At 35.1% G+C, this 12,925-nt stretch overlaps 1 protein-coding gene across 5 annotated transcripts in view; it reads left to right on the top strand.

The window, feature by feature from the left end:
• The window catches only part of DOCK4 (dedicator of cytokinesis 4), a 233,386-nt gene that overhangs the window by 182,516 nt on the left and 37,945 nt on the right, over positions 1 to 12,925 (top strand). For all 5 annotated transcript variants that reach the window (XM_048300556.1, XM_048300554.1, XM_048300555.1 and 2 more), the window contains 5 exons: positions 3,491 to 3,566; positions 5,112 to 5,212; positions 5,838 to 5,896; positions 8,046 to 8,194; positions 9,755 to 9,840. In XM_048300556.1, the coding sequence (XP_048156513.1) occupies positions 3,491 to 3,566; positions 5,112 to 5,212; positions 5,838 to 5,896; positions 8,046 to 8,194; positions 9,755 to 9,840 (471 nt within the window). The remainder of the gene's footprint in view (positions 1 to 3,490; positions 3,567 to 5,111; positions 5,213 to 5,837; positions 5,897 to 8,045; positions 8,195 to 9,754; positions 9,841 to 12,925) is intronic.

Raw genomic sequence — 12,925 nt, 5'->3', positions numbered from 1 at the left:
ATTTGAATATTAGAAGCACACAAAATAGGTGTATGAATAGTATTATTTATAGTAAAATAATTGATCTGTTTACATAAGGTTTACATAATATGTTGCTTACACTGACATTTCAAACATATCTACTGACAGTTGGGCATAAGGGCTTTAAGTTGACAATCCTTTTGGTTATCAAATTCAGTAATGGCTGAAATACATTATTATTATTATTATTACTATTATTATTACTATAAAAGTAACTCAAATGGAATACACAGTAAGGGAAGACATCAAATCAGCCTTAGGGTCATCATTATGACTGCTCTGAAGAATCCTGTTAGCTCCCATGGTGTAGGAGTCTGAGACTCCTACAATGAACAAAAATTCTTGCTTTTATGTAATACATAGTGTTGCTAACAACATTTTTGCTTTTATGTAATACAGAATGTTGCTAGCAACTGAACCTGGCATTCAGTCCTTCACAAAAAGCATAGATACACATAGGCACGCGTGAGTAAATAAGCTCATAAACATAACAGTAGAAGCATAACATATATGCGATTCAAGGTTTATTTCATTTATTTGTGAACTATGAAAGACATTTATGTTCAAATACCTCTGTGTTTGGGAATATTTCGCTCTGAAATAGCAAAGGATGGAATGAGAAGCTATTGTTATACATTCATCCTATATAAGCATGGAAAAGGAAAGCTTTCATTCTACCACTGGCTGCCCAGGCAAAAGCCAAGTTGCCAGAGCACAGCCCAGGCAGTAAACAGTTGTTGAACTTCTGGATTTTTCAAATAGCTTATTGCAGAAAGGTTTGCTCTGAAAATTTGATGGAAAAGCCACTCCCAACAACAATGGCCTTACCAGACATTGGGCTAGCATCCTTTGTATGGGTCCAGCATAACTTAGTAGCTACAAGCAGATGTTTTTGTCCTGTAAAACCAGCATTCTGAACAAATATGTGGCAGGTGGTAAGAGAAAGAAAAGCAAGTGTTGTCACAAACTCAGTTTATAGTTTGATACTCAGATGGATTTCAGATGAATGATGTTGTTGTTGTTGTTTGGAAATTGCTGGCTGGGAATCAACTTGGAATGTGAGTACTGTACCAGATCAGGCAGCTGTCTTCTGGCTGCTGCCTCTGTTTTGTGCATTTTTTCTTTTTTTATATATAAGCATCCCCAACCTTAGCTTGTTTTCTGTTCTACCTGATTTTAGATTCAGAATAACAGATTGTGGGTCAAAAACAATGTCTTCAACCTTATGTGTTGCATCTGGTGGTTTGAGGTTTCTTTATCTACAACATAGATCTCATGTTAGAGACCCACATTTTATCAACTAATCCATATCATATCTTTTGCTTACCAAATAAATAAAACCTGAGCTAAATTTCTTATAGGAAGAAATACTTGCATTGCAATTATTCTGTTATGTCAGGAAAAATCTTCAAAAAATATTCTAAAAATTGCATTTAAGATGTCTACTTTATACACCTCCTCATAAGAATTGAAGCAGATCTTTCTGTTCAGTTTCACCTGCCATGGAAGGAATGTAGCAAGAAAGGAATTGTCCCAGACATAAATAGAACTATGTAATGTAAACTTGGCAGTATGGTTACGGATCTTGTGGAATTTTCTCTTGAGTAAAGTTTTTCAGGGATTTATTACTTTGGACTTACGTGGAAATTTTACAAAGCAATAATTCTGATGAACTGACTTATTCTATCAGAATGTCTTCCTGAAATATACAAACTGTTTCCATTTTGTGAAGCATATGGGCTTTAAATTAAATCATGCGCAACAACAAGAATGAAGGGGCTCTGTTCTTATCCATGCCTCGATTATTAACTTTGCTTGTACTGCATTTTGCTAACGTTTCACTTTGTGTTCCATGCTGCAAAGTGAGTGCTGTACACAGGCTGTAACTCTCCATTGGTGAAAAAGTGGGATTAACTTCGAGATGAGTGCTAAGCATGGAACACTACTTGGATAGAAAAGTTACAGAGTAATTGTTGAGAAAATAATATGTATGAAAAGGACACTTGAACAATGGAATAGGAATAAATGAAACATGAGACTCAAGCACTGTTCTAAAAACAGTCTCAAATGGCTGTTGCAGGTGTTCAGGCACATCAAACAAGAAGGTAAAGTTTGGCAGGGACAGTAATTTTAAAAGTAGAAGGATGGAAGCAAACATTTGAACTACTATTATGTTAAATTATACATAGCCATTTTTTATTTATAAATGTGAAAACTGTCAAAAGTGCCAGAAGAAAAATATAGTTTATCTCCTAGGTGGGTTGGCTAACATTTAATTCTCCAGTGTTATACAAATGAAAAATATTATAACCTTGAAATATATATATTGCTGTTATTATACTTGACCATTTTTTTTGTCGTGAATGCATTGCAAAAAATAGTAAAAAAAATGAAGTCCAATGTATAGAAAGGGAAACAAATTTTAGCAATGTAACAGCATGCAGGTCAAGAACTATGTTCAAAGAAGAACTAAATGTATTAATAATAGACAGATGGTAATTAAATGAAATGTGTAGATATAACCTTTTTCTCAGAAGATCTTTAAACAGTTGATTGTTGTAAAATACATAACAGCAAAAAGATCGTTCTGTGTTTATCTTTTTTTTTCTCCGTAAGTATTCACTTCTGACCATTTTCAAAAAGAATTTAGTGCTTTATATGGATTTTTAGTTTGACTAAATATATTGGTAGACAAGAGTGCTGCAGAGGTTAGTGTAAGGTTTGAATCATTGAAATTAGTGTATTTAAATAATCTCAAAGAATATTCTATTTCTGTTGATTACCGAAGTTGGTTGCTGCAATAAACAAAGCCATCATTGACCTTTGGTGACAACTACTGTGAAAGGATCTTGGTCATATATATTTATTTAAGATAGATTATTACAATTCAGGCAGCTGTAAATGTAGGGTAATATATGAGTATTTACAACATACAGCATAAGGATCTTTAGAAGCAGATCCTTCTCTCAGAGCTCATGCAGTTCTGCATTTATCTGTTGTCATTAAAAAGACTTTTTGTCCATAGAGGTGTCAATTTTGAATATTGGTATTTACTAGATATTTTATATTTGCAATCTATATGCACATACTTTCAGTACCAAGAAAGCTGAAAACGAATTGTACAACTGTGTGTATTAATGCTATTAAGACAAGGTCTGTAATAAATCTGATGTCATAATTATTTGCAGAACAAAGTTTATGATTGGTCTTGACCAATTATATTCTTCTATATAGAATCTCTGTTTTCAGTGCACATTCTTACAGCACACCTTATTTATCTCAATGTGCATGTTTTCTGTCAATAGGTGCAGGTAAGTCAGGCATTTATATGATTTGTTGAAAATGTAGTATTTAGTGCCACTAGACATGCTACATCTGTTTCTTCACTGGAAAATTCTCTGGCTTTGATTCTTAAAAGTGAATTTCCACTTAATGAGAACTCCTGTCTTTTTCATTCTTTTCTTCCCAGTGTGATCATTACTACAGTCTTGTACCTTTCGGATGCCCTTCGTAAAAACTTCTTAAATGAAAACTTTGATTACAAGGTAGAGTAAATTATAGATGCAATAGCTGCTACATCATCCTGTGTCTTGGTGGTTCTTAAACTTAGTTCCAGCATCTAAACAGCTAGAACATGTACTAAATCAGTAATTTCAAACACTCAGAGATGTTTTTTCTTAAATGCAGAACTATCCTAAAAATGACTGCTGTGAGTTTTTTTTAATTTCATCTTTTTTTTCATTTTGTTATTTGAGCCTCTTTGTTAGACTACTTATTTAGGATTTTTGCATAGCAATTTTTTGGATCAGAAAAGCTAATGAAATTATTTAGCTATTATTTTTTTGTTATCACAGAAAGAAAAAAGTATTTCATGTTTTTAATCAATGCAAATTTATATAAAATGCAGGTTTATATTTTTGTAATTTCTCTCAAGACCAATTAACATGCTGCATAATTAAAATTATAAAATTATGACACTTCATGGTGAATGTAGTTAAAGTTGTTAGTGGGTACCTCATATAGTGAGATACTGCATTTATGATAAACTGTGAATTACAGATTATGCTTTTAGGATTAGAACATCTAGGAATGTGTCTGAAAAGACACATTTCCATGGAAACAAACCTGAATGAATATTCTGCCCAACCAAGAGATGTTAGTCCAACTACTGCATCATGAAAAGTGCAGAATTTCCTTCCTAGAGAAGACAGTGAGCTCCTGTTGACTTCCAGCAGGGTTGTGGATGCTTCTCTGAAAATTCAGACTTCTGTTAAATAGATGGGCAGGAATGCAGATTTATCTACTCAACTGAACATGAGGAAGCCTATTCTTTATGAATTTCTGTAAGTTCAGGCTTAAACTGATAAAAGAATTGCCTGTAGAACAAGGCCTCTATGTTCCTTAAACTTGAGTAGCAATGTTATTGCTGTCCTGCTGAACTGCAGGGTCTGGAATAGGGCTCCCTCTACACTTCTTGTCATGGAATTGGGTTGTTAATTGGGTTGTTAAAATAATTAGTATTTTATCTTTAATTTTATCTCTAAGTCTTAGAAGTAGAATATTCAACATCTAATTCATAAAGCATGAGCACAAAACATCTGTATATTTGCAATATCTTAACAAAACCTGGCTTTGGTTTTTTGTCCAGTGAAGGCTGCAGCAAGTGAGACGTGCAAATACTATTATAAAGTGTGATGGACAGAGAATATCAGTCTTGTTATGTGATAGCTTTTGAGGTGTCAGAATTTTTTGGGGTTTGGACTTGAAGTGCGGTTTTCTATTTAAATATACCCCAAAGAAAGTTTCCAAAAGTAAGGTTTTCTGATTTGGAGGGATGAAAAAACCAAATCTGTAACTTTGAAACTTTTAAATTTAGAGATGTAGGATATGTAAATAGATGTATTTTTGCTGAACATTTTGGAGTTGGTGAAAAGTATATTTTGGGTCAAAGAAATTTAGTCAAAAGCAGTTTGAGTAATTTATTAGTTGAGACTGAAACAAGGGCTGTGATTTGAAATTTTGCATCTTGAGTGGTCATAAATTGTGGTACTGAGAAAATGAAATAACCACATGCCATATTCTTATTGTAGATATGGGATTCCTACTTTTTTCTTGCTGTAATTTTTATAAACCAGTTATGTCTGCAACTGGAGATGTTCACACCTTCCAAGAAGAAAAAGGTTTTAGAAAAGTAAGTATTGCTATCAGCTCATAGAAAACTAACAGATTTAAAATTTCTCAAGATGCTAGACATTGGAGGTTGCAAGAGGGCCCACTGAAAGAAAAATGTATCAGTATGTCCACTGACTAGAACAAGAGTTGGTTCTGGCCCTTTGTACAGGTCTTCAGAGCCAATAGCCTTCATGTGAGTGCCTCAAGTGGTTCAGACACGGGGAGAGAAACAGCCACTCATTGCCGGAGAATGCGTGAGCCAACTCACACTTGTTCAGGTGTTTCTGCCGGGCACTGCACTATTGTCTGTATGAATTAATTGTATTTCTTTAAGTTAGAACAAAACTATTTGTTCTCAGAGGGAGAACTGGAGCATGTTACGGCAAAAAATAGGTTTTACTTCACAGCTGTGTTACTGACGTGTAGCATTTTGGCAATATTTTGAATAAACCTGGGTTTAGGAATCCTGTTTTAGCTGGGTACGACTGAAAGAGCAAAAACCTGGAAGAAACCAGCACTTTCAAAGTTGTTTTTTGTGGACTACAAATGAGACATTTCATTTAATAATGTCACAGAATAGCATATGAACTTGATTTTCTTAAATTATCTTTCATTTTTTTGCTTTATTTTTTAATACACTGCAGATATGGTGACATGCGGGTAACAATGGGATGTGAAATCTTCAGTATGTGGCAAAATTTAGGTAAGTGATTAAACACATCATCAGTAACTCATAAAATGAAAGCAAATTATTAGTTCTTCAGCTATTATATATACTTCCCAGGGATAGAGGAGTTGTTGATAATTACGTTCAAGGTATGAAATCTTGATTCAAGTTTAGGAAAAAGTTTGTCATCTGTAGTTTCTTCTTTATAGCTAAACTCAGTTTTCTAAGCCTTGATACTGTATCTGACCTATTCCTATTTCTTCACAGACAACTGAGAGAATACTATCAGAGAAAATGAAGAAAGAAAGTACTACTCTTTTTGGGCAGAATTATTATGCCTTGAAATATACTCATGTTCTTATTTTTAGTCATGTTGTCAAATAGTTTAAGGACAAGGCATGTCTTAATTCTGAAGCTCTCCTGAGATGCTGGGTTTGCATCAAGTCTTCTCTGAAGTCTTATTTGCACTAAAATATAAAGGCATAAACAAGTCAGTGACTAATGTATAAACAACACATTGGTCAACAAGGAAAAAATACATGCTTGAATATTAACTTAGGAACACATTTATATTTTTAACTGTGCAAACTGAAAGTATGAGTGTCAGAGAAATGCAGTTAAATGTTGTGTGGGAAAAAAATAAAAAGTGAGTAGAAGATTTGGACACTACGTTTGTCATCTTTGTATTTCAGTTATTCAATATTTACTTCATCAGAAGGCTTATTTAAGATACAGGAACAATCATCAGATGATGAGATTTCTGTTGATGTGATTTCTGAGATACTGTCATTTCAGTTCTATCACTCTTTTCCCCAGCAAGATGTGAAGTTGCAAAAAACTGTCTTTCAGATCAGCCTGTACTAAAGAGAGACATGTTCAAAATAAGAAATATTTTCTTACTAATATCTTGTTAATGTCTGATAAGTAGCATATTTTACTTATTTACAATATTTAGTATTGCTTCACTCACTAAGACATCCCTCTAAATTACGTGGCTACATTATGGGTATTTCAAAACTGGTATGTCAAGGATCCACTCCCAGGACCCATCTCCTTCCTGCACGCACACCTTAGTGTGCATCACTGCCCCACACATGTTGTTTTCTGCTGAATGGAAACCTGGGATGCAGGCAAGTGATGCCTTTCAGTAGGGGTGAGTTTCGTTGGACACAATATGGATCTCATCTTGTAATGTGTCCAATTAAATACTATAGTCAGGATATTTATTTTAATTGGTGTTATGCTAGTCAGCATTTTACAATTCTTGTAGCAGTAAGAGTCGTCGTAAGCCTTGATCCTTGTACAGTCACCTTGCTTTCATATGGATAAGCATTCTAGGATGTTTCCAGAAAGGGAAAGTTCTTGTTCTCCTTTGCACAAACTCAGACACTGAACAGGGCAGCAAGCAGGGCTGAATGCCCACTGGAATATCCAGAGGTAGGCTGGACGTAAATTAATTCCTATGTTGGAAAATCAATGCATCCTGATTCATAATCCCTTAATTTTGAGGATGTCAGAAGTCTTACTTGTGGAAAACTGAAACTGAATGGTCAGTCTTTACTGTATGCCATTTCTAGCTTTTCTGATAAGAACTTCATTTTCTGTTAAGTGGAATGTGGTGACATAATAGAAGATGTTTCAGCATTGATTTTCAAGCAAGTTGTTTTGAGAACAGCTGAGTCATATCTTCCTTTTCCTGCAATTGAAACACATATTTCCATTTCTATACTTGCAAAACTAAAGATAGGTAAAAATCAAAGTACTTACATCTTTCTGATGAACACAGAATATCAGGCAGTTAACCATTTTGTAAACACAAGGATGTAAAGCTTAGAAACCAAATTATTCCTGTGAAATATAAATGAAATGCCTAGAGAGTGCTTTGTCTGTCTTTGTTCTTTTGCTGGAGGATTAACTTCGCATACAGCTAACCCACTGTCACTTCTGAACTCAGTATTGCATAATAAAATCTGATAATTTATGTTGGCCTTATATTCTTGTATTGTCCATAGCTTTCACTTTTTGGGCTTAAGAAATAGCCTGTGCTGTGATGGACATGTGATTTTAAAAAAAATCTATAGACATTTAGAATGCTACTTTTTCATTCTTCAGATAGCATTTGGATTGCTTGATAATGCAGAGGATACCCAATTCACATTCAAGTTTATGTTCATTTTCATTTTAGGGGAACACAAGCTTCACTTTATTCCAGCACTGATTGGCCCGTTCCTGGAAGTGACCTTGATCCCTCAGCCAGACCTGAGGAATGTAATGATTCCTATTTTCCATGACATGATGGATTGGGAACAAAGGAGAAGTGGCAACTTTAAACAGGTACTTTGTGTGAAGCTGTTTATAAAATAGGACTGAATACCAAGCATTTCATAGAGTCCTAGTGGACTTGAACCTGGAGCTCCATTGGTGGTTCAGGGTGGAGAAGGTATCCACAACTCTGCTGTTGGAGAGGGATTACAAGGGTTTTCCCTTTTTACTCTTTGCAGGGCTAGTAAGATTCTCCAGCTAATACTATCATGTTAGTTATGTAAGATGAAGGATAAAATCCATGGCCTGCTGAAGTGAAGAACAAAACTTGAGCTGTTTTCAACAAGGTTGTTGTGGTGGTTTTTCAGCTCTGCCTTACAGTAGTACAGACTGCTGGTTAGATAGGATTCAACCAGCTTCCCTTCTGGTTACTATGGAAAAAGATTAGATGTTCTTCTTCAGTAAAGATCCAAGCATTCTTGTTGCTCAGACACTTTCTTAATGGGCTAGGAAGGAACGACCAAGAGTGCCATCTGCTCCCACAGCTCCCACTCAGTTCTTTCAGACTGCCTCAAACCATTCTCAGTGCCCTCCTTCCTGAGGCTTCAAAATGAAGGAGAGTAGAAACATTATAATTACTCCCAGGTAATCATAATGCTTAGGGTGGGAACTGCATCCAAAACACAAAACAAACTATTAAGAACAGAGGGGAGTGCATGTGATGTAAGTAGGTAGTTTTTGCTATCAATATATAAGCTTATTTTTAAAAATTACCACAGAAATGTTAACAAGGAGTGAGAAAGAAAAAAATCCACTTGTTCTGCTTCTCTGTGTTTTCAGCTTGGGTTTAAGTGTAAATTGTAATAGATATATTCTGTAATAAAATAAGACAACAGCTTGGTTTCTCTCCTGGATTTGTGATTGTTAATATATTACTGTTAAAAAGGAGGTTTGAAATGTGAATACACAGTGTAGCATCAGCTCTATATTTCTTATAATCAATACACTTAAAAACGTGCATTGGAAGAATCATTAACCACCAGATTTTCTTAACCACAAGTTTCTTTGGTAGCTAATATCTAAGTCCAGCAAATTTGATTTCTAATGAAATACAGTGGCAGGTGAGAGGGTTGGGAGAGTCTGAGCTCCCAAGTATTCTGAATGGTGCAGGCATTTATGAATATTAAGTTATAAAGAATGGGGTGCAGGTCACAAAAGATGATCTTTTTACTTAAGTCTAAGAAAATAGCTTGTGCTTACAGCCTTGCAGTGAGAATTCAGGCAATTTATTTGGGCTGTGTGCTTTTCCTCTGACTCCATAAATAGATAGCTGCCTTAGCAGCAGCAAATGCTACTCAGCCTGTAGTTTTAAAGTCACGTTGCTCAATTTAAATTAGCTCCCTCCCTCAAAAAAAAAAAAAAAAAGAAAACCCACCAAAAAAAAAAGCAAGCCTCACAAACCTCGGGAATGATAACAGCTTCAAAGAGATGAAGTGACTTATCACATGATTGACCAATAATTCTAAAATATTCATTTAGCAAAGTCCCTTACATAAAACTAGATCTTCCCTCCATTTTCTCTAATCTCATTAAAGGAAAAGAAGCTGTTTACACCACACTTATATGTTGCAGGTGGAAGCAAAGCTGATTGACAAACTGGACAGCCTAATGTCAGAAGGTAAAGGTGATGAAACATACCGAGAACTCTTCAACAGTATGTGAGTAATATGTTTATCTTATAATTCCTTGAGTTCAGTTGGTTGTATCAGATGCTAATGTCATTGTAGAGAAGTAATGCTTAAACCAGTTGTGATGCTCATTTTTTCTTTTCTTTTTTTGTTTCCTTAAAATCTGAAGAATAAAACATTTCGTGGTGCTGTATAGCATCTGTAAAGTCTGGCAGTACTTCCTGCATGCAGATATAATTGGGAAAGGCTAAATCTGTTATATCACAGAACATTCTCTTTCTCTACCTACTAATTTTAAAATCAGAAAAGCAATAAATGCTTCCTAATTGCATAGGATGCAGGTAGAGCTCAGATGGAGCATTTTGAAAACAAGGCATGACAATTCAACAAAAAGTGTTTAGTAAGTGATTTTCTATTGCTACAAACTTGTACTCCTCTGAGTAATGTCACCTGTTGATTTATTGTTTGATGTAAGCAATTGTGTTTATTCTGATAAGATTATTTCTTTTAGTTTTCTTTTATAAATTACTGGCCAAGCTTTTAGTGTTTTTTCATAAGTGACATGTCACTTAAGTCTAGTAGGAAAAGCAAATGATAATGCTGAAGTCCCTAAAGTTGCCCATAAATTATTCCCTGACTGAAATAAATGATTGTCACAGAGTACAGGTACAAAATAAGGAACTGGACTCTGTCTCTGTTGTTTCTCAGAGCTCAATTCCACCAAAGTGAAAGATTTCACTTATTTCTGATGTGTTTATTTTAGTAGGAAATGTACTGTTCCTCTTTAGGATTCCAAGCTGCTATGTTTTCTTCAGTATTACTAAATACGTGACTTTTTTTTCCTGTTTATATAGTTTCTTAATCATTTCTTCTTCTTCAAGTATTATTTTTGGCTCTCTTGTCTTTGGTTAAAGAACAAGATTCAGGTCTTGGTGTCTGAAAATAGCAAACACATTGTAATCTGTAATTGTACTGAGTTAAAAAAATAGAGTTCCTAAATATTTATCATGTATAGAAGCAAAAGTGGGTAGAGAGATTAGGCAGAATAGTATGGAATTGAATTAATAATAGCAAATAGCAATTCAGTATGCTAAGGCAGAGCTTTCCTGTAATTATTCATGATGTTTTCATAATCTGCATAAAGATAATAAAAGGTAAGATATTTTCAATATTTTAGTAATACAGTATTCTAACTGTAAAATTAAGTCATTAAAGGAAAAGCTCTAATTATAAAATGAAGCCTATGCAAAATACATCAGTGTGTCTATCACTGAAATAACTTAAAATTCTATAAGAAAGCATACTGGTATCAAACAAAGTTCCTAATTTTTTTATGGTTTTGAGTTAGATTTCAGCTGGGGAATGTTAAACATTGTACAGTGAAAAATGTTGAGAGCCTTTTATAAATCTAAATGCCGAAGACATAGCCATGGTAATTTAAATTGCAAAATGTCTCACAGCATCAGGATACTTGTGGTTTCTGTCATGGTATAACAGAAGTAAAACTAAACTCTTTGGGAAATTTCAGAGTAACTGCTTGAGTTCACTCCCAGCTAACAAAAAAGGTAGTAGTTACAATTAGTTTTTACTTCAACTATATGCATTACCGCCTCTCAAGAGGAGAGCCTGTAGAAGGTACTAATTCTAAAATGGAGGATGACATATTGTTCTAGGGTATGTGAAGAAAAATGATGAAAATCAGATGGACAGTTTAGGGAGTTGACTGCAAGAGACGGGGTCAGTTAGCCTGAGATTTTGGGGTTTCTTTATTTCTTCCATGGGTAACTTAAACTAAGCAATATTAGAGGATCTTTACACAGCAATATTAGGGTGTCTGTACACAGTGCAAGAAAGCAGACTTGTGTAGGCTGAAGTGGCAGAGATGCAGCAGGTGCCCAAAAACTGAAATAGTAATACAGTTTTGCAGCAAGCAGTGGTTTTCTAGTCTTTCATGAAAGCAAATGCTACAGTATTACCTGAACTTTCTGAAGATTAGGCATGATTAATTTTGATAGGTATCACTGGGAGCCAGGGGGATGCACACACAACTTGGAATACAGCCTGGGAACTGCAGTGGGTGTGACACTTTCAGGTTTTATCATGCTTTCTGTTTATTTTGTCTGAATTGGAAAATGAATTTAAATCTCTTAACTCCCACGTTAACTGCTTTTTTTTCCCAGATACAATCACTGCATCTTTCCTCTGAACATCTGTTTTCAAGGATAAATTATAAGCATCTCTGGAGATAGCTAAAATACTATGTGCTTAGAATTTACTGCCTACAACGGAATTATCTATGTCAAATAAAAAGACAGAAAGTAAGGGGAAGGTGGCTGCTGTTTATTTTGAATCAGTGTCTTTCTAGGGACTTGAATGTGACTATTCACTGATTAGCTCCTGATGTCATTTGAAGGACCTGCAGAGCATGAAGTAGTGAACATTTTGTTATTATGAGAAACTAGATGTTGCAATTGGTATCTATTGTGATTATGGTATGAAAGCTGTTCTGATCTACATTTACACTGTAATACTGCAGTTGAACTCCTAAGTTAATTAGCTCAGGGAAAAGAATGATTTCACTTTATTAAACAGTTGCTGGTTAAAATTAAATCCTCAGAAGCCAAGTTATATACTCAAGTAGCTCTTTCTTCTGAGTCCGATGGATGCTGCCAGTTTATTACTCCTGTAGCTGTATTTCAGTTTGGCCTAAGACAAGCCATTCCAGATTTGGAAGTTAGGTGGCCACATTACTGAAGCACAAAACCTGGACTAATGAGTCCTGCTGGGGGCCTGGCAGTGAGACTTCTCTTTGAAGAGATTGTAGCTGACGTTCAGCTGGGCAGGCATTTATTACTGAGTTCTGCCACTTTCTGGGTGATTTCTCTAGCCATGAAGCTATTATATAAAAAGTGATGACTGCTACCTTTCCTATGCTGCCTTCAGTCATCTTAATTTCTTCCCCAAATGCATGACTGAATTCAGCACTGCCCAGACCATTAGACTCTGTCTGGAGTGAGTTTTTTGAGAGCCTTTATGACTCGTTCAGGGAACCTCTGGCTATAGTGAGGTCTTTGTACTCCGAAACAGGTATCCAGATGTTTTAAGGCACCTCTAG

This window comes from Corvus hawaiiensis, chromosome 4 (genome assembly GCF_020740725.1).
Source record: "Corvus hawaiiensis isolate bCorHaw1 chromosome 4, bCorHaw1.pri.cur, whole genome shotgun sequence".
Taxonomy (NCBI): domain Eukaryota; kingdom Metazoa; phylum Chordata; class Aves; order Passeriformes; family Corvidae; genus Corvus; species Corvus hawaiiensis.
The sequence above is the reverse complement of the archived record's forward strand: the minus strand, read 5'-3'. Positions and strand labels throughout refer to the sequence as shown.